Source organism: Triplophysa dalaica, chromosome 5 (genome assembly GCF_015846415.1).
Source record: "Triplophysa dalaica isolate WHDGS20190420 chromosome 5, ASM1584641v1, whole genome shotgun sequence".
In the NCBI taxonomy this organism is placed as follows: Eukaryota; Metazoa; Chordata; class Actinopteri; order Cypriniformes; family Nemacheilidae; genus Triplophysa; species Triplophysa dalaica.
The window spans coordinates 14,173,233-14,194,533 of record NC_079546.1 but is presented as its reverse complement, the minus strand read 5'-3'; the positions used below and the strand labels follow the sequence as shown (position 1 = coordinate 14,194,533).

General features: G+C 37.0%; 2 protein-coding genes across 2 annotated transcripts in view; one reads left to right on the top strand and one right to left on the bottom strand.

Annotated features, from left to right (window-relative positions):
- ptprr (protein tyrosine phosphatase receptor type R) overlaps window positions 1-2,115 on the bottom strand; it is a 33,195-nt gene extending 31,080 nt beyond the window's left edge. Inside the window, exons 1-2 of the mRNA XM_056749104.1 lie at window positions 1,902-2,115; window positions 995-1,287 (exon numbers count right to left, since the gene is read on the bottom strand). Of these exons, the coding sequence (XP_056605082.1) occupies window positions 995-1,287; window positions 1,902-1,965 (357 nt within the window). The 5' untranslated portion in view covers window positions 1,966-2,115. The remainder of the gene's footprint in view (window positions 1-994; window positions 1,288-1,901) is intronic.
- A 3,443-nt stretch (window positions 2,116-5,558) lies between these two features.
- rab21 (RAB21, member RAS oncogene family) lies at window positions 5,559-17,932 on the top strand. The gene is made up of 7 exons (XM_056748691.1): window positions 5,559-5,915; window positions 9,517-9,576; window positions 9,883-9,990; window positions 10,140-10,203; window positions 11,115-11,169; window positions 15,135-15,223; window positions 16,900-17,932. The coding sequence occupies exons 1-7, from the start codon at window positions 5,781-5,783 to the stop codon at window positions 17,040-17,042; spliced, it is 654 nt and encodes a 217-aa protein (XP_056604669.1). The 5' UTR covers window positions 5,559-5,780; the 3' UTR covers window positions 17,043-17,932.
- The last annotated feature ends 3,369 nt before the right edge of the window (window positions 17,933-21,301 follow it).

Here is a 21,301-nt window from a genome sequence, read left to right as displayed (position 1 = left end):
AGTCATATAACTGAATCCATTCATGTTGGGACAACATAAAGGAGTTGTGTTGTGTTAACATAAAATAGTTATAATAGGGCAGAGGACTTATATTTCCCAGCATGCTTTGTGTACAGTGCATTTTGAGAGCTATTTTCTTAAATAAGTGTTTTATATCGTGCATTTTTCAGTAAAAATAAACACTTGTTAGTGTTTAATGTTCATTTATCTTAAAAGTTTTAAAGAGTTAGTTATATTTTTGAGTTTGGTGGTTACCCTTGTTCAGAAAAGTGTTGCCTTTGGTTAGCGTGGCAGTCTTTAGAAATTACAGAGTTTGTACAAGTTATTCTTGCTGGAAAAATGTTTTAATGTACATGCCTTAGATATTAAAAAGTAAAGGTAGTCTTTAGAGATTGCACAAGTTATTCTTGGTGGAAAATGTTGTAAAAGTTATTGAAATTATTGAATAAATTCATTGAATAAACAGGAACTGAATGAAACTGTAGAATTTGTTTTGGTTGAACGTAAAAATATACATTTTAGGATAAGTGAAGTTAATTAACTCAATAGTTTAAAACAAAACAAAGCCTGTTAAATTGATTCAACTAAACAACATTGCTTTTACCTTAAGCAATTAACTTACATTTACTGAAATAAAAAATGTTATTTAATTTCAATGTAATCCAGTTACGTGCACGTTACCAGTTGACATAAAAAAGTTAAGTTAGTCCAACATATTATTTTTTTGAGTGCACGTAAACTTTTACTTCCAAAGGATGTCTTGAGGCTGAGTAAAACATGGGGAAATTTTGATTCAAGCCTGAAGTGTCCCTTAAAGAAGAAGTAATTCATTCTGATGATGCAACTGCTACATATTATACTGCTTAGGTAGACATTGTTTATTTCCGCTCTTGTTTGTTGAACATTGTTTCACTGTTATAAACACATCTATAAACATCTGTTTTAATATGTGTGTAATCTATTTCAAAGCTTCAATTATCATTAGGGCACTCACCATTGTGACCGTACGATGGGCAGACACGGGCTTGTTCACCACACGACTGTATCTCGGTAGAAAGAAGATTTTTGACAGCTTCTTCTGAACTTTTGGAAAGTGGGACTCCAGAAACAAGCTTGGCATCACCTTGGCTACTCTCGTGCGGGACTGGCCATGAAATACTTCTGCATTCAATTCTGAAGACTTTTCCTGATCAAGGATGCCCGCATGCTGGTACAGGGGACCAGTTAGCCCAGCAGAGATGTGCTGTTGGGGTATTAGATCAACTTCATTGTCTGATGAGATTGCCCCTAAAAGAAGGACAGACAGGATTCACTTTTGCGGTTTATATCCTGTATAACCTGTATAAGGCTTGCTTATATTTGCTCAAGGTTTTCATGAAGAAAATGTTTGTGGTGTGCAACCTATCCATCTCTGCTTTTACAATACACCAAATTAATTTACAGCTAAATAATTTCACATTTAGATTTTTGATAATCGAATGCACATTTGGGTGCTGTATAGCCTGTTATACAGTAAACTGTAGAGGATAACCAGAGACCATAAACAAATGACAGCAATACTTTTTGAGCATACACATAAACATGAGACAACACCATTAGTTACCTTGACATGTATGGATGAGTCATTACAGCATAAGATTAAAAATATTCCTAAACAAGCCTTATTGAAATAAACACTTCGTGTAATATTTTTTATATGTGTAATCCTGACACTAAACAATCCAATGTTTATTGTTAAATAAATACAACATGCATTCGTCAATAAAACGTCCACACATGACAATAACATAGTGTAGAACTGCCACGCGTTGTTAATGTACACAATATTATTTTTTAAGTGTGTATATATGAAAGGTCGCAAAGCTGCATGCATATGTATATGGATTGTTTTTCACCCTCACCTGTGACGTGTAACGATAAGCCAAGCCATGAAGAAAAAACGACAAATGCCGTTTTCCACCACATGTTCAAAAGATCCGTCTTGTGTTAAAGTGGCATTGCTTTATGAAGATCAGCAAAGGCTATAATGTGTCTACCGTTGAGACACTGCAGCACTGTGTGCGTTAATTCAATAATTTTGAGGATCTTAGCATCACACACCCTGATGTCTCTGTAGCGCTGAGAAGATTCAATTCAGAGAACAGAATCGTCCATATTACTCGCTTCAGTTTGCAGAGTCAACATTTCTGATTCAGTTTTTTTCTCGAATGTCCAAACCGGAGCACATTCAGTGCATTTTTTTGTTTTAACAACATTCACAAATAAGAATATAAAAAAGAGTTAGTATACTATACGTTTCCTTCCTTATAGCATATAGTGCTGATTTGTTTATGAATCACACATGTGACCCACCCAGTGGTCTCCTTGTATAACAAACAGTACAGTGATTCACCAACCCCCTGCGAGCCACTTCAAATGAATCATTAGTTCAGGTTCAAAAGAATTATTTGCTGATTCTAAGAATCACTGGTTCTCAGAAGAGAGAATGAGTGGGAGGAGAAAACATGAGATGAAAAATTAATAACCCTTGTTTGTCAACATGAGCAGACACAAATAAAGCTTTAGGCAATACTACAACATTCAAATATTGTAGCCATCATTCTAACACTATTCTTACATAACTATTTACAAATCTCAGTTATCACCTTACTGACTTAAAGCCACCTTATTGTTATTGTACAAATTTATATTTTAAAATAACTTTAAAATATATTAAAAGTTATATTTTGTGTATAATAGCTTTTGCAGCCAATCAGAGAAACACAGTTACAATACAATATTCTGTTATTTTTTACTCTGTTTAAAAATGTTCAAATCTATTTGGCAACACAGTTTATAGAAACCAACTAAAACACCCTTTAGGCACTACCTAGAAGTCTACGAACCCTTTGGCCCGGTTTCATGGACAAGGCTTACACTAAACCAGGACTATGCCTCAGTTAATCTAGGCTATTGAAGTCATTTTATTAAAATGCCCTAGAAAAAAACATTACTGATGGGCATCTTGAAACAAAACAATGACACTGACATGTTTCAAAATATCTCAGGGAAGTGATTTTCAGATAAAACAGCTCAAACTTAATTTTAGTCTGGGATTAGTCTTAATTCTTGTCTGTGAAACCTTTAAATTTCAAATCTATTATCAAACTTTCAATATACAAAGCTTATAGTCTAACTGACCTTCATAATGTTTTTCAGCATGATCATTCACACCAGACCTTCTCTTTGATGGCCATGATGCTCAGATTTGAACAGATTTGGTGTTCATCTGCTAATTTTGAACACAGATAAGAATTATCTGTGTGCAAAATATGTAACCAATTCTTTGTAGCATATTACTTTTCATTCATGTTTGTCAGATTCTTATGTCATATCGGGGAGAGAAGTACAAAATGTGCTAAGTCAGACTGCTGCTTCATCTTGTGGCAAACATGCAGCTCTCTGCTGTTGCCATGGCAACCTGATGTCTGACATTCGCCATGCAGAAACAAGAATCAGTGCCGAAATGATTTGGCTGATAGATGAGATATTTAGGGCTATCAGTCACCTTATTTTGGTCAAATATTTTTATATATAGATATTTGTATATATAGCTTATAATGGAAAGAGAGAGAGAGAGAGAGAGAGAGAGAGAGAGAGAGAGAGAGAGAGAGAGAGAGAGAGGGAGAGAGAGAGAGAGAGAGAGAGAGAGAGAGAGAGAGAGAGAGAGAGATGTTGTTGTACATGTTGTTTTTGACTAAGTTGTGATAATAGCAATATTTTGATATATTTTTAATGCATTGACACAGAGATATATTAACAGGCCCTATTATGTAAAACCTTGCTTATTACCAAAAAAGCCCTTCATGGTTTAGCTCCTGAGTGAGCTCCTTTTGTATTACAATCCTTCACATGCACTATGCTCTCAGGGGTCTGGTCAGTTTGTAATGTGTCAGTCCGGTCAAGTGCCGATGGTAGATCCTCTTCCTGTCTAGAGCCTAAACTTGGGAGGCAGACAAACTCTGTCAGTATAAAAATAGAAGTACAGGAACACTTCCAACAACAACTGATGTACTTGTAGCATCAAAGAGTGCAGAACAGTACTTTACTCCCAACCAGTCTTGTCCCATTGTTCCAAGGTAACCACAGCAGGAAGGATGCAGTTCTTGCCCAGACCTGATGGTAGAGCGCAGAATGGGAAGTGGCGATAGCTGAGATATTAGAGCTGGATAAAGAAGAAAGCGGCGACTTGTCAGGTGTTCACTTCAAAATTTCAAGATTATTAATGATGATCTTCAAGCTATAATCTACTTTATTACTTAGTTTCTTTTATTTTTATTTAGCCTAGTAGTGCAAGCACTGTCGAGCTTCTGCAGAGGCTGTAGTCTTTGCCAGAGGGGAACTGAAAACCCATGGTTGGGCCTGGGTTCTCCCAAGTTTTTTTCTCTCCATTGGACTTTGGGGTTGCTCGCCCCCTTTTGAATACTGTCTTGTCTGTGCATGTGTGTGTTTGCGCATCCGTGTGTGTTTGTTTGTCCGTGTGTGTGTCTGTGTTTATTAGTACGTCTGTATTTTGTGTGAGTGGAGTTGTGAGTCCGTGTTTTGTATTTGGGGTTATTTGAACCTTCGTGTGTGTGCCTGTTTTCTGTGTTTTCACCTTTTTTTGTTTTTACTTGTATAACTTTAAATGTTTTGCCTACACTCAAAATGTTCGTGTACAGCTGCTTTGTAACAATGAAATTAATAAAAAGCGCTATATAAATAAAGTTGAGTTGGGGTTCAGAGTTTATCAAGACAAATATATTTTCTGTAGGAAGCCCCCATAATAACTGTTTTTAAACTTTACATACACTTCACTCTTAATGTTTTGTGTTGGATACATCACTGAAGGTCCATATCTTTTGTAGTAGTTGTGTATAAGTCTCTCAATTGTCCTTAGTGTGTGAAGATGGGTCTCAACTTCATTCACAATAGGAAATTAAAATGACAAAGATGCTGGATTGTTTAAAAATTTTGTCCACCAAAAAAATTCCTTATGCCTTATTTTAATATGTACGTTTTGACATATTTTATTGCGTCTGCTGATTTAAAAAGTCATATGATTTTGTGACCAGAACGAACTGAACAGAAATATAATCTGGTAGAAGGGTCAAGAGGAAAATTGGAAATGTTGGGTTCTATGGAAATTGACCCCAAATTCCGGCAAATTGATTTACATAATTTTATTTTTATAAGTATTCTGTTTTGACTATCACTGACCATTTTATATTCGTTTAAATTAAAATCCATCACTTTTAGTATGTACTATGCAGATCGCTCGCTGGGCACTTAACGTGGTACGTTACATTTTCAGCGCTTTTCACAATTATCCAATCAGAGTTTTTTCTGGTTACTGAATAAGTTAAAAACAATAAACATTGTAGAAATTTCCTTTGCATTAAAGACTGCCTCATGATATGTTAATGTCACTTATTGCTATTCAGCTAGTTGTGAGTTGGGCCACCGAGCGCCACCTGCAGGAATAACTAGAGTTTGTCCGATATTAGACACTGATCAGCCAGCAGCATTCTCCCCGTAAATCACATGATCGTTGTCCGGTGACGTAACAGAGCGAAACGCCATTAGACTGATCGCAGAGATTGATCGGAAGTGAATTGGGTTTTAAACAGAGGAATCCGCGCGTGAAGTTGCTCGGAAACGCGTTTCGGCCGTTCTTTCCGCGCATCTAATTCACGCGTGCGGCTCTATGGCCGCTGTGATCGGGTAGAGGCTCGGACCTGAGGCTCTGTTGTTGTGTCAGCATGGCGGCTGCGGCCGGAGGGAAGACGTACTCGTTCAAGGTGGTGCTGCTTGGAGAGGGATGCGTCGGCAAAACATCGCTGGTACTGCGATACTGCGAGAATAAATTCAACGACAAACACATCACCACTCTACAGGTAACACATGCATGTATAAGACACGTTGATTTAATGATACCTTCCAGTGCTTATATGGGTTGCTCAACCTTTAGGCATCTAGTCTGAGTTCGTGTATAATGTGTAAAAAAACGACGCGTTTCGGAGTGTTGCCTTTATAGTGAAAATAAACAACTCGTGTTGGTGTTTAGCTTGTTGAGTTTTTATGTTTGTTTATATAATAACCTTACGTCATTCGTCTTAGCAATGTATTAAAGGTGTGTTTAGTTTTGGTCCAGTGCGATGCGTTTAAACTTAAATAATTAAATAAGTAGAAACGGTTAATTTAAACTTTTGTGTAAACCGTCATATAAAACTTTGAGGTCTAAGTTCTCGACTTCCAATATAAACACATTCACACACATTTACCTGGACACGCCTACACATTCGTCATATTACTGTGTTCCACATTAAGAGCAACAGGAAACACAGATTAGAGGTTTGAATATCAGATGTGATAAGGTTAATTGTATGTAAAGCGATAACTTTAGGTTACAGAGCAAAAATGAATGTTATACGTTTAAAAGATGTCTTTACCCGGTTTGTGTTTGGCTAGTGGCTAATAATAGAACTATATTAATTTGTATTATTATTTTGCTGTATAATAATTGTAGTTATTTTGATTAAATTTGTTGAATTTTGTTGTATGTTCATTTTATTAAATTAGCAATTTGTTGAATGTCGAAGCCATATGCCACTCAGTTTAGTGGCATGTCCGGTTTTTTCAGTGGTATGTTAGGGTTAAGTTCTTTTGCACATACAGTCCGAAATTTTCGTATGCATTTCTTTGTAGTTGGCGCTCGTTTGTACAGTGTCTCTGAATTTTTAAAACGCCTCTGAAAAAACCTGCTATGGATGCAAAAATCTGAAAATCGAACCCAGTCCAAACTTTTTTATGACGGACGAAAATATCGAAAGCAGTGTGTAAATGTGATTGACACAACGCGAGGTCGTATTTATTTTTTAACATGCGTAAAATTCGGACGTAAATGTCGGACACAATGTGTTCAGGTGGGGATGGATAAGCGGTGATGTACCAAGCGACCGGTGTTGTGCCGAAAAATGCACCCCTGCCAGATTAAGCACCCCCTTCAAACACACGCTGTCTGATTGGCTAATTCTAACCACTCCCCTCCCCACACCTAATCCTAACCCCTCCCCTAACACCTAAGCCTACCCCTAACCATTGTGGGGATGAGGGGGTGCATAATCTGGCAGGGGTGCATTTTTCAGCATAACACCGGTAGGGTTAGGGTATGCGGTAATGTACCAAGCGAACGGCCTGATGTCCCTTTCATCAATAATTCATTTTATTGCGCTTCACACAATTATTCATAGTCCACCATAACCACTAAAAACAAGGGGTGTCACTAAATAGTGGCACATGCCAGAGCCCTTGAATAGGCATATGCCACTAAAAACCGGATGTGACACTGGAGGTGACACTAAACTTAACGGCATGTGCCAATGGCTTCAGTGCGTGAAATGCCATGCCACCTAGTGTTAAAACCCCCTCTCAAATATTGGAGAGACAAGTAAAGGTTCTTCTGGTCTATCAGAAATAATCTACAGGCACTCGTTTGTTTATGTTGTTAAAATGAAACCGTCTATATACCGTTCAGAAAGTTTGACGTCATTTGACTGATTTGTTTCATATGTTATTACAAACCTATACATCTAACGATATAAGTATTGTGCTAACATAAGCTTTTTCATTAGAAAACAAACTCTGTTTCGAAGAATAATGTTTTGAAATGCATGACTTGGCTGAATTGAATTGAGTAAACAAAATAATTTATTTTTCATTTTTGGGTGAACCCTTTTCACTGGACTTTATGTTAACAAGCAGCCAAGCATTTAATGTGCCTCTAAAACAGTAGGAATTCTTAGTTTGAATCAGAGTAATAAGTTACTGAACGTAATAATTTGCAAGATCAACCAAAATCTGCAGCTGAGCATAGACTACCAGCAGTTGCTGTATTGTAAACAGTTCAGTTCTGACTGGGACATCCAAGCACATCTACCGGCTTCGAAACTTTTTAGGCCACTTCGTGCCTAATAAGAAGTTTGCCTGCATTCTGCATACTAACCCATTAGCATGGTTGCTCATAGCCTAGTTTGTCACGGTCACAGATATTAAAGATAATGTCATTCAAGTCACTATATTGCACAGCAGTTGCCTCTTTAACTGTTTTGTAAGCAAAGCAACAATATGTAAAATATTGGCTATATCGTGTCTTCAGTGTAAGTTACTTGTTATGATCTAGGCTATATTTCTTGATCTGTTGTTGCAGCTGTATCACATGTATATCTGTGCTGTTTTTGTAACTGTTTTATAAATATTGTTTAACAGCAAACTATATTGGTCTCAAAGTAGAATATATTTTTATATTATAGAATTTATGTAGGGGCCATGAGGCACAATTAATTGCATGAATTTCATTTTTTATTTTTTTTACAATTAATCCAACCTAAATGAGTACATTGAACAGACAGGCCATCTTTTTAAAAGTATATAATAAAGGAGATCACCTAAAGAGATGTAACTGTGTGAAAATTTCAGATCATGTTTATAGTGATCAAAATTATCAGCGTAATCATTATTATTGCGGTTTAGGATGTTCTGGATGTGTCAAAAAAGTGCATATTCTTTTTTTTTTAAATGTAGGCACGCCCAAATAGGGAGCGACGCAGTCATGGCACGAAAACGGTTCGGCGTGCACATTTTTGTAGGTGCATCGGCGCTGCATCAAGATGGAAATAGTTAAACTTTTTAGAGTGCTGCCTGCGCTCCGCGTTTTCCGCACGGATTTAGACGCAAAATGTGAACGGGTTTTTCAAGCAGTAACACTGGTAACGTTACGGTATAAAAGTAATTCAAATATTAAAATATGACACAGTAATACTAACTGTTGGACGTTATTACCACGGTAAACCATTAAACTGGTAAGTGTTGCATCCATAATTATTCTCCAGATAGTATAGATACATTTGTAAGATATCTGCTAAAGATCTGGAAAACATCTGATGAACATCTTAAAGATCTTAAAGATTTTGACTATAGCCATGTTTTCCAAGTCACTCTTTTTTATGGTTTGTTGTGGTCATGAAATTGGTTTTCTCCGCTGTTTCTTTGCATGTTTTAGAACAAAAATGTGTATCATGATCACACCTCAGCCAAGAAATTGCCTCAATTTTTGCGATCGCATCTGGTGTAGACAGGTTATGCTCAGAGCCATTGAGCTGGAGAGTCGTTTCTTCTATGTTGACTCCAATGGAACAGTTTTTTCTCAGTTTTAAAAGTTCCCGGAAGTTACCTGTAACGCATAGAACTGCGTCTAAACAGACCAACTGAGATAAACTTCGAACCCATTTAAACACGAAAGCCATTTATTTGGAAAAATTAATGAAATAAAGCATTTAAAGAGAAAACATAACTTCCTGGAACTATCTGAAGGTTGCATGAATCACATGACGCTCAAGTGTTTCGGACTACTGTTGGAAGAACTCTCACTCTCAATGGCTCTGATTATGCTTTATGCTTTGTTTCCTGTCTGTAATATGTATGTTTTTGTATTTGCAGGCCTCATTTCTCACAAAGAAGCTGAACATCACAGGAAAGAGAGTCAATCTGGCCATATGGGTGAGTCACATTTTTCTATCAATATTTTACAATGTTATTTTACAAACAACCTTTACACAAACAAAGACGCAGACTGGTGTTTAGAGAAGCGTTTTAAATGAAGTATCTTCCACTACCACAATATTTACATTATGTTTTATATAATAAATTGCATTAGAACACAAACAGTCTTAATTTGAAGTTCTGCTTGATATTGTATTTCTTCATAATTTTGTACAGTACACAGACTCGAAAATATATTGAGAATCAAGAACTTCAAAAAGCTATACCCATTATGTGAACGTTTTTTTTATTATTTGATCACAGGATACTGCTGGTCAGGAGCGTTTCCATGCACTCGGCCCCATCTACTACAGAGACTCCAATGGGGCCATTTTGGTTTATGATGTAACAGATGAGGATTCGTTTCAGAAGGTACATTTTTTTCATCTCAGGTTGACAGAGTAAAAGCAACTTTCATGTTTTATATTGTCTTATAGAATGCAACATCACCCCCTGAAGTCATATTGGTTTAATGTGGTTCCTTTTCTGTGCCTCCATTAATCTACCTCATTATTTTACAGGTGAAAAACTGGGTAAAAGAATTAAGAAAAATGTTAGGGAATGAAATATGTTTATGTATAGTAGGTGAGTACATTTATACTCAACATTTATTAACATGTTTTTATATCATATTTTTGTATCCCAAATGGAATCAATCTGAAGATCATTTACACTTTTCTAGATTTGTGTGTGGATTTTGACGTAAAATGTGTAGAATCCTGACAAATGGGTCTAAAAATACTTAGACCTGTATATATTAGGCCTCATTCATGAAGCACGAGCAGAAAGATTTTTTTTGTGTAAATCGTTTGTTAAGTCGTTTTTGTCTTAAATATTCGGATTCATGAAAATGTTTGTATTTTCAAAATGTTAGTTGATATGAAAAAGATGTACTCCATACCACGTGTAAAATAGTGTGTAAGACTGCACGTAACGTTCTTTATTATTTAAGACAAACTGATGATACCGCATTTTGATGCACTATGTATCATAGGGACATTTCACAGGTTATTTTGCCCGTCTTTTATCATTTTTTACTTTTTAACTTTGGTTAAACGCAGAGCTCGTCACTGTCCTTTTTAAACAAGTGGAGAAGATTATTACTGCACTTCATATTCAGTAATATTCTGTAAAAATAACTTGCTAATCACAAGTAGGCTAACTTTTTCGGATATTCTAAATAACAGCAACCAATCAGAAGAGCACCAGGTATTATTATTTACACGCAAATCAGTCGGAATTTATTCCTATATTTACGAATGTTTCATGAATGAGGCCCATTGTGTTTTGTAGCCTTGGTAAAGTTCAATACGTAAACAACACAAAATATAACCACTTTTAATAAAATCCTAAAGAAAATCCTAAATGTGTAGTATATCATTGGATATCCATTTTTCCATTTATGTTGGCTTGAAAATGCTGGAAAGATTGTGTGTTGATCTGATTATGACTATAGCTTGATATTTATTTCTTGTTCATTGTTTTTTTCTAAATAGGAAATAAAATTGACCTGGAAAAGGAAAGGCATGTTTCAGTAGAGGAAGCTGAGGGGTATGTTTATCTTTTATCTCTTATAGAATGTGATGTTTTTCAACAACAACTTGGTTGAGTGATAAGTGTGAAATAAATTCTTAACACAGACTTAATGGTTTACCATGATACCATCTAACAGGAAGTATTATCGCATCATATTTAAAAAAAGCCTGTCCAGCATCAAACAAAGTTATCAAGAATATAATGTAAGTAAATCTGGAGTATTGACATTCGGAACAAAATAACTCGAGACACACCTATTTATTCAAATCTGCTCCTGTGAGTTTGTGATGAGAGTGCTTTACTTATTAGGACTTTAATCAAAAAATGTGCACATTTGTGGATATTTTGATATTAGGGATGCAACAATAAGGTTACCCACGGTTTTTGCTGTGACCTAAATATACACACACACAAAAGTAGCCTATGTTGGAAACAGCTGGTATAGTGTTGCTATTCTTGTCTGTGACATGAAAATAGACAAATGATGCGTTTCACCTACACAACTGGAGCTGTGTGTGCGAGTAAAACCCGTTCATGGCAGTCACAAATAGCCTATGTGATGATGAAGCTGAAGTGGTCAAGTAAAACATGTTGTGTGATTTGATATGCATCCTCTGTAGGTTGCAAATAATGATACACTATAATCAAGTATCCACAATGATTTTGTGGGAAAATTAACGACTGTGCAAGAGTAAACTTTCCGCTGTATTTGTCATCTGCTCCGCAGTCTGACAGGCTTCGGTCAGACGAGAGATTAATGATAGCGGGCGGGGTTTTCTGTGAAGTTGTGCAGGTAAATGTAGAAAAACTGGCTGGATTGCGTTTACATTACATTGAGATCCGAGCACAATGCGTCCTTGACTACCTCTTGATCAGGACACGCTTATCTGATAGCATTCCGATCAGAAGTGTGTTTACACTTGGCTTTTCAATGTGTATGTGGACAACATCCAGATACAGGTTGCATGTTAAAGGCGCGATTTCTCTTAGCCATTGTTGATGTTCAAATCTCCAAAACAAAAAGATGGGGGCAGGACTCTAGACTAACGTTTAGACTTTTGCACTGGTCGCACTGGTGCGCCTAACTTTTTCTTAGGTGCACCAGCACAAAAGTTAAGTGCACCCAAATTTTAGACTGCATCGCATTTAACACATTTAACATTTTAACTGGTTTTACCAGTTCACTTTTTTTTAATGTCCATATAGGCAAAATTTACTTGTAAATGATTAACTAACAATCTGATCAACATAAAGTTTATAAGTCATTTATTTGAAGCACAAATCTACAAGAAAGGTAACTTACTGAAAAAGTGTTGGTGGTTAAAGTGCTTCAGTGAACTGAAATTTAGACTTAAAAGATCTCAAGATAAATGGACCAGGGCTTGACGGCTCTGTGTCAGAGCATTGCTTATGATATTCAGACGGATCGGGCCTTAATTTAACATTATTCAGGAAAAATTTGTCAATTGTTCATTTCATCTTCCCTCATCGTCCCCTGCTACATCCACTCTGTTTATCTGACGGCTCCTCACCTCTCTCTTTCTGACTGCAGCACACGCATTTTCAAACGTACACACCAGAGGTTGCGCTATACTTTTTTTATTGTCCCTACTTTTGACTGACAGGCTCATAAAAAATCCCTCATAATCTATTATTACCCGTCACTATGGTGCAAGGTGGCGTTAGGTGGTAATTAGTATGTTTGTGACGTCCGAAAATACTGTACAAAACCGTTTGAATAAAACGGAAGTAGGGAAAATGGTGCAGGGCACACTTAAAGAACGAGAGCTCTGCCATTATGACTACACAAGGAAAGTAACAAACATTACAGACAACAACAAATAAGCAGTGAAGCAAGCTTTACGTTGTTTATCATGTGCATAGTGTCTGGACTTTTGATCATCCCTTGTATGTTTCGCGATCGCGGTCCGGCTCGCATGAGCAGCGGAGCGGTAATATCTCCGGCGCTGCAGACTGGGAGCTCTGTCATCTCACGAAAACATTGTATAAAAAAACTTTGCATGCCATAGTTTACACAGGACTGGCGGGAAATGTGCATTGATACTCCTTCATTCTTCATGTTATGTGGTTTACTTTGATAGGTGAACTGTCTTTCCCGTGTCCCAGCGCGACATCCGACGGGTTTCCCAGATCGCATCGCATATGTCTAGTCAGTAACCATTACAGGTGAAAACACTCAGGTCGCTTTGCGAGCATATCACGCTGAAGGGAAACGGGAAATTACAAATTGCCCTCATTATGAACCACCAAATTGACGGATGTCCTTCAGATTTTCCCGTCACTGTTAGAATTTTTTTTCGGTTAACGGGACCTCTGGTACTAACACGTACAGGAATTCCTGGTCCACGTCCAATCAGAGGGGGGTCACTCTTCACTATCTCTGATTGGTTTAGAGTAGACCACGATATGGGCCTAATGTGTGTCTGTTTGTTGAATCACAGGGATGCAGAGACATTTTTTCCCTCGAACGGCTGGTCGCACCATTGGAAAAATAAGGTCGCATTTGCGACCATATTGGTCACACTCTAGAGCAGGGGTTCCCAAATTTTTCAGACCACGACCCCCAATATTAGACTGCTGACGACCCGCGACCCTCCCCTCCTCCCCCTCCTTTCTCATCTTTGTGTTTTCCTCCGACAGCTTGTAAGGATTTGCGATTTGGTTACATACTGACAGAGCTAAAACAAAAAGGAACACAATCTCTAAGCCAGGCTATTTTATTAACAAATTACGGACAAAAACAAATACATCCCATAACTGTGAAATAAAGACAGAATACGAACAAGCTGCCTGTAACACGCATACAACAATAACTTTGTATTCAGAAAAATACGCCTAATGTGATGGATGGGCGCTGTGCGCGGAGCAAAGCAGATCGCCACCCGCAGATCATATTCCACGTTAAACCGTGAACTGTGTTTATTCTTAATGTCAGCCCGGAGAATGTCTTTTCGCATAAATACGTTGAGCCAAATTGCATGAGTACATCCAACGCGGCTTCCGACGACTGTGGATATTCCAGCGCAACAGAAACCCAGAACTCGAACAGTTCTATCAGCGCATCTTCCATATCTGACGCCAGATTATTTTCCGTGGTTACATTAAATGGTGACCTTATCCAGTCATATTGGTCGGGAAGTTTTATTTCCAGTTTATTTTAATTATCCTAAATTTATACTCGCATCATTACTACCTTTTTTAACATATACAATTTTTTATTTTTTATTAAGTTTCTGTAAATCATCTCGCGACCCCCCGCCCCCCACTACGCGACCCCCACTTTGGGAACCACTGCTCTAGAGCCCTGGGGGTAGGGGTGTGTTTCTTTCGTCAGCGCTCGACTAATGTTTGTCCTGTGCACTATGCACCTTACTGCTGATTGGCTACAAGGTTTTTTTGGTACTCTGCCCGGCTTTGTCTTAACAAGCCTAATTCAGAAATCGGACACCCCGCCTTTAATGCCAAATATAAACGCACCCATAATGTTGTTCACTATAACCATGATCTGAAATTTTCACACCCTTACATCTCTTAACACAGTGAGCAGCTCAGTATCTGTGTGTGTGATCGTGTGTGTATTATTGACTAGAATGATGATCACATGTTGCATAGATGGGCTGGTCACATGATAGACAAATCACATGTGAACATCAATCCACACGAGATATACAGTATGTGTGCATATTATTGTTGTAGCCCTTACAGCTTTTTTAAACAATAGTTCATTCAAGACAAAATATAAGCTGTGATTGGAAATTTCTATTGTTACAATAGTGCAGGAATGACTAGAAATATTACATATCATCTTGCTTATTGTATTAAAAATACTAGATAAGATAATAAAGAAGATGTTTTGCCCACTTTTCTCAATCACCTTCAGTACAACAAATCTTAGCAATCCAAAATGTAAAACATGGTGCAGGATTCTGAAACTTTTCATTCTTTTTTGCCTTTTCTAGGTATGCCGAGTCTGTTGGTGCAAAACACTATCACACATCAGCCAAATTAAACAAAGGAATAGAGGAGCTGTTTCTGGACCTGTGTAAACGTATGTTCCTTTTATATACTTTCAACTTTCTATAATACCACAGTAGACAGTCAAGTCCTTCTCTAGGAGGTCTCTTTCAAAGGCTTTGCACTGAATGTCACACTATATACTATTTTTTCATATACTACTATATGTATACTGTGTGTATACTGTGTACATATCAAATAGTTCTACTTCAGACAAAATAAAACCATTAGTATTAATAAAAAAACTGGTAAATGCATATAATCATAGCATTTTAGCATAGCATTGTGACGTCATCACGTGTTAGCACTTATCTGTTTTTCTTATACTCACTTATCTGTCACATTATACTGTATTTTACAACGGGATGCAGTCACTTTAACCGCTGCTAAAATCCTGATTTATAATACAACATCATCACACAAAAATCACTGAATGATGGCTATGTTGTCCGATTTATTCATGGTTTACAAGATGTAAAAATAGGGAAAACAAACACTGTTTTTGAGTGATTCTTTTTTCTTTCTTTCATCAAGGTCTGATACATGTTAGACGAATCAGCATAAGCGCTACATGCCTAACTTTTTCTGGTCTCCGCAACTGTTCTGTGTAGTGAACGGAGCCAGAGCATTGACCAGACAAGTGTTTACCCTACTTCCAGTTTGTACACGTCACGCTGTGAAATAGGTCTATCGTTACAGCATTTTAGAATGCACTTTAAGAAACTTGGACAAAGTAGCTAAATCTTTGAAGGCTGCATGCCTCCTGCGTAGAGCACATTTGTCGGCATAGGCCAGATATGACATCAAGGTTTATTCAGGTTTTATTTCAAAAAAGCAACTGTTACATTGGTAAGTGACAAAATGTCTTCTTTAGAGTATTAAATATAAATTTTATAATGTTTTTAAATTGAAATGAGCCTGTTTCCAACCTCTTGTCGTCCGCGCACCTCCGCAAATGGATGAGGCGTTTGTAGTTGATAAGCATGCCGTTGTGCTTTTATTTAGGCTTCAGGCTCATGCCGTGTACATAGGACAATAATCCAGCAGGAAAAGAGTATATCACGAAGAGGGCTGAGCGAGCAGAGCGGAATTTTCAGAAGGCGCTCTCCACTCGCAGAGAAATATTAATGCTCCGCTCACACGCTCTCACTCATCCCAAACAAGTCAGGAGAGAGAGAAATAAGCGCTGTTTGTCAACTCGTTATTCGATCACAGATACAGTCATTAGCACAGATGGATAAAAAAATGTGACGCCAAATATACTTGGGTGGCCATAAATATACCTGGGTGGACCACCCAAGTAAATGCATTGTATGGGAAACGCTGCACGTGTCTCATGATGGGTCATGTGACAATGTGTTATGGGGTACGGGCATAGGCTATAGACACCAAATATAAAATTCAACACATGATCAATGTTTAGATCTGGTGAGAAAACAACATTATATATATGTCACATTCAATTGTTGACATCATTTTCCAAATCAACTGAATTTCCTAATAAACTGTAAATAGTAAAGACGTTTCATGATGTCACTCCTTCAAATATGATGTCTGAAAGCAAGGTGTATAATAACAGCACAACAGGGTTGAACAAAAAGTAACAGTGCATAATACAAATAAACAAATAGAGCTACCCATGCAACCAGTGTTTGTTTTGAATTGTCCTATGTATATATAAGTGTTTGTCTACCTCATTGGCATCCGTAGGCATGATGGAGAGCGCTCAAGCGGATGAGAGATCGCGTGGTAATGGCACGAGCCACACAAGCACAGCGCGAAGAGGCGTACAGATTGTCGATGACGAACCCCAGACCGCCACTTCCGCTGGAGGCTGCTGTTCTTCCGGCTAATCACTTCCACCATAACCGGGACTGAAAACTCCATTTTGCGTGATAACTGCCGCTCCACATAGCTACACCCATCTGCTACTACTCTACAGCTCTATCAAATCATTTCTTTAACACTGTCTTTTATCGAAACGGTTGATTAAAACGCCACTGGCTCCCAGGGCACTCCAGTGTTTGAGGATGTAAAATGCCAGATTGATCTAAACTGATGATAATGACTAATATTCAAATTAATATAAATAGGTACCAAACGGCCAACTGATTTCCCTAGCTGTCCGATACATTAGCTCCTTTTCTTTTGGCATTGTGTTGTGCATGTAGAATCTTTAAAGGCTTCATTATATTTTACGTCCATGGAACAATATTATTTAATAACTTATTTACAAGTTATATCAGACATCTTCACTTCCAAAGACCTCTGTTCTTCTAGTTATCCATATGCTTGTGTCATTACGTCTCCTTTTTCTGTTGTTCAGGTTCTCTTTCGATCTTTAAAGAAGAACTAAAAAACATCCTCCTTGTAGATTTTGTCTTATCTTACAGGCTGATTTACCGTCAAGATTTGAAATAAAAATCTTATCTTGTTTGCTTGCAAAATTAAAAATTACTCAGATGATGTGTACTTTCAGCGCAACACGTGTCAAAAAAAGTGTTCAATATTCATTTTGCATGAATGTATAATGAATATATGCTCTGTTAAACACACATTTACTGAATTTGTGTTTTTTTTAACTGCCATTTTTACAATGAATGTTAATAGTTTTTCCCCAAGCCCTGAACATTTGGATGTTTTTTTAAACTACTAATAGTTTCCACAACACATCACCTGTAAACACTGAGGTGCAGCTGTGAGCCTACTGTGCCTTTAAATAAAAACGTCTATAGTTACCCTTCCCCTTTGTCTACTATAATCATTGGTTATTTTTGATTTGTGTTATGGAAAAAATAAATCTATGCTATGTCCGTCTTAAAAAAAAAAGCCAGTTATTTTGCAAGTCGCTTTTTAATACAATGCACCAAAATAAATGTGCCCTTAAGCTAACGCTTCTATCAAAATGAATGTACATATATGTATATTTCAAGTAAAAATTGTGCAGGTTGGCTGATATTTCTAGCAGGGGCACAGCTGGGAGTTTTTAGCTGGTGGACCAAGCTGTCAGCAAATGATTTCAACTAAGTTAGTTATTTTGGATAATTTGTGCTTTAACTAGTCCTCAATTGTTACTTTCATCATTTGTGCTAATGGTGTGCACTAAAAAAACATTGAAGGATTCTTATTTGAAATCATTGATAAACAACAATGAACAAAGACCTACATCAACACTCAATGCATGATCAAACTGTTATTTTTCTAGCATGCCAATCACCCACCAAAACTTCATGCCTTCTGCAAAATATGTTTTATTTAAACATCTGCTGATCTCAGCATACACATTGTCTCATCAACAAAAAAAGCAAAGATCCTATGTGCAAAAAAATAAATAATAATAATAAAATTCAACTTCAACAACATATTTACATATATAAAAATAAGTATACTAAGTATTAGAAATTCCCTCTAGTGCATCCACACAAATTTACTCAAAGAAGGACCCAAAACATCTCTTCTCCTTTCATTACCCTGAACATACTGGTGGGCAATTTCTTGTCAGGGGGCATTTCTTTCAGAGCATGCACAGCATCTGCAGTTGTGCTGAACTTGTACTTGTTTTTCAACATTGCTTCCTCATTCAGTTCAGGATATGTTCTTGCTGCTGCGTGGAATGGGAGTCAAGAGTGAGTTTTCCTGTTCTTTTAAAGCCTGAATGCCTGGTTGCATAAACCTCCCATTAATTTGTGCATCTACTTTGTCAAGGACACTGTATTACTCTAGTCTGTAAAAATCCACAGCTGATCCCGATGTGTATGCAGGAGCCTGCCCAGAATATATCTTATATGTTCGTGGTGGCACAATGGGCTCTAGAGACAGATTGTCACACCTGTCTACTGGCTCCTTAAAGATTCCTTAAAGTGTTCAGTGTTTCTTTTGGATTTCAAGCTGTCTTGGACAAGAGAGACTGCAGAGAGCATGCCCTCCACTGTCAACAGAGTGTTTTTCTGTGGAGATGCATAGAGAGAATATCAAGTTCACTGATCACATCTAAAGCAAGTAGAAGTCCCAGTACACCATATACCCTTTCACGGTCAAACACATAAGCCCTCCGCCCGGCTTGCAGATTCTGCCTTACTTGCAGCCATCTCATATAGTGCATTTAGAACCATCCCATATTGGCTGAGAACAGCACAGATAGGAGGTGAGCGTACTGACCACCTAGTGGGGCATAAAGGCCTGATGGACAGGGATGGCCCTTCCCCTTCAGCTGCTACAATGGCTTTAAACTTTTGTCTTTAAGCTTACCAGACTGCCCAAAAAATGTGCCAAGATCATGTTTTCATTCAAGTGCATTTTGCACGACACTGGAGGCCGAGCAAGCCTGTTGTGTAACTAAATTAACACTGTGCATTGTGCAATGTATTTATGGTGCTAGTGGCTGTGTTCGCTGAATAACAGCCTGGGAACACCACAGTCTTTCATTCTATATGTATATATTAATTAGTTACTTATTAACATTATTGCTTATTTCTTTTAAGCCAGCTATTCAAAAATAAAAACTTTGAATGTGGTGCATTATCTTACTTAAGATAATAAGCCATGATTTATTGTAAATTTGTAGTTGTCTCTGGACATTTTCTTATGTTGTTTTATATAAAACAATGTCATAACAGCCCAAAGAAAACTGGATTTTTCATCTGAAGGATGAAAGAGCCTAACTAAAGCAAACACTGATCACAATAGGGGTGACTTTAAACAACAATAAAACATCAAGTCATGGATGTTATGCTGCAGTCCCTGTGAAGCAGAAGTGGCGATCGTCTTCAGTATTCTGACATATTTCCAAGATGAATAATGGGTGTCGCTCATGTTTTTCACTGTGAATTGATTGGATGAATAAAAACAGGATGTTCCCGTAATTTAATGGTAGTTTGCTGGCAACCACAGCTGCCGGTATTTTTCTGTAAAAACTACGGAATTTGTATTTTCTCTTTTCTTTTCTGATAGTAAATGTTTTGTGGGTCACCACTATGCTGAAGAGTGGAGTCTGTGTTTAAGTCAAGGTCAGGCAATGAGATGTTGATGTCATGCTGCGTTCTGCTTTGTTTAAAAGTGACTTTGAAGTTTTAAATAATGAATTACAAAGAAATAAATTAAGTTTTCATTTTATATAAAGAAATTCTGTTAATATAAAAGACTCAAATGTATTAAGTTCATACACAGCTTGAAGTTTGAGCCCTGAAGTTTTAAACTACAAAGCTGTTTACGTTCTTTTCCTGTATTTTTTACAGAATTTTACTGGCAACCACAGATGCCGGTATGTATCCGTAAAAATTACGGAACATTTTTTACATTGTATTATAAAAAGATGGACGCAACATTAGGCTCGTTTGACATGGCCAAATTCTGCGCAGAACCGATCACCGGTGAGCGTGAGATGCATGCTGGTAAGAAATATGTCCGAGTTGGGTCATGTCGCTACCCGATCCGTCCCGGAAACCAATTTGTTCCGCGCATGCGCGAAAGTGCGTCTACTTCCGGCCGAAACAATTTACGGCAGTTTAAAAAAAAACTTGTTTTACACAACTCGTTCTATACCGGAAATCTTTTTTTCATAAACTCTTTATTGAAAATTGCACTTAACATCAAAAGACATTAAAAAAGTACAATTTGTAATGGTTTGGAGAAATGTACATAGGCTACACTACCATTTTAAAGGTCTTTTTTATTATTTTTGATACTTTTTCATTTTATTTTTTAATAACAATGGAAATACAATTAAAAAAATGATGTGTCATGAATGAGAAATATTTTTTATTTATAAAATACTTTTTTATATATAAAAAACGAATATACAATAATTTTTATTATTCTCTTTTTTTTGCAAAATATGTCAGTTAATATGTGGCACAAATTGTTACTCCAATTGAATAAATACAAAAAAATCTAACTTAATAGGTAAGTTATTATTACCTTAATAACACCATTTAGTAAAGTGTGTGTTTTATTTTTAAGTTATTCTGTATATTTTATCATACTTTAACAAATGTCTGTATTTAAGAAACACACACAATTCTTTTGAATTCATTCAATTTATTTATTTTATTAAAAAAAATCCTTCTCTTCACAAGTCATTACCTCCCTCCATCCCTGCCTCCCTTAGTCACAC

Excerpts from the sequence above, each read along its gene's own strand:
- rab21 (XM_056748691.1), top strand. The coding sequence starts at position 5,781 with ATGGCGGCTGCGGCCGGAGGGAAGACGTACTCGTTCAAGGTGGTGCTG. Across the intron at positions 9,577-9,882 it reads GAGTCAATCTGGCCATATGG|GATACTGCTGGTCAGGAGCG; the intron begins GTGAGTCACATT and ends ATTTGATCACAG. Across the intron at positions 10,204-11,114 it reads AATATGTTTATGTATAGTAG|GAAATAAAATTGACCTGGAA; the intron begins GTGAGTACATTT and ends TTTTCTAAATAG.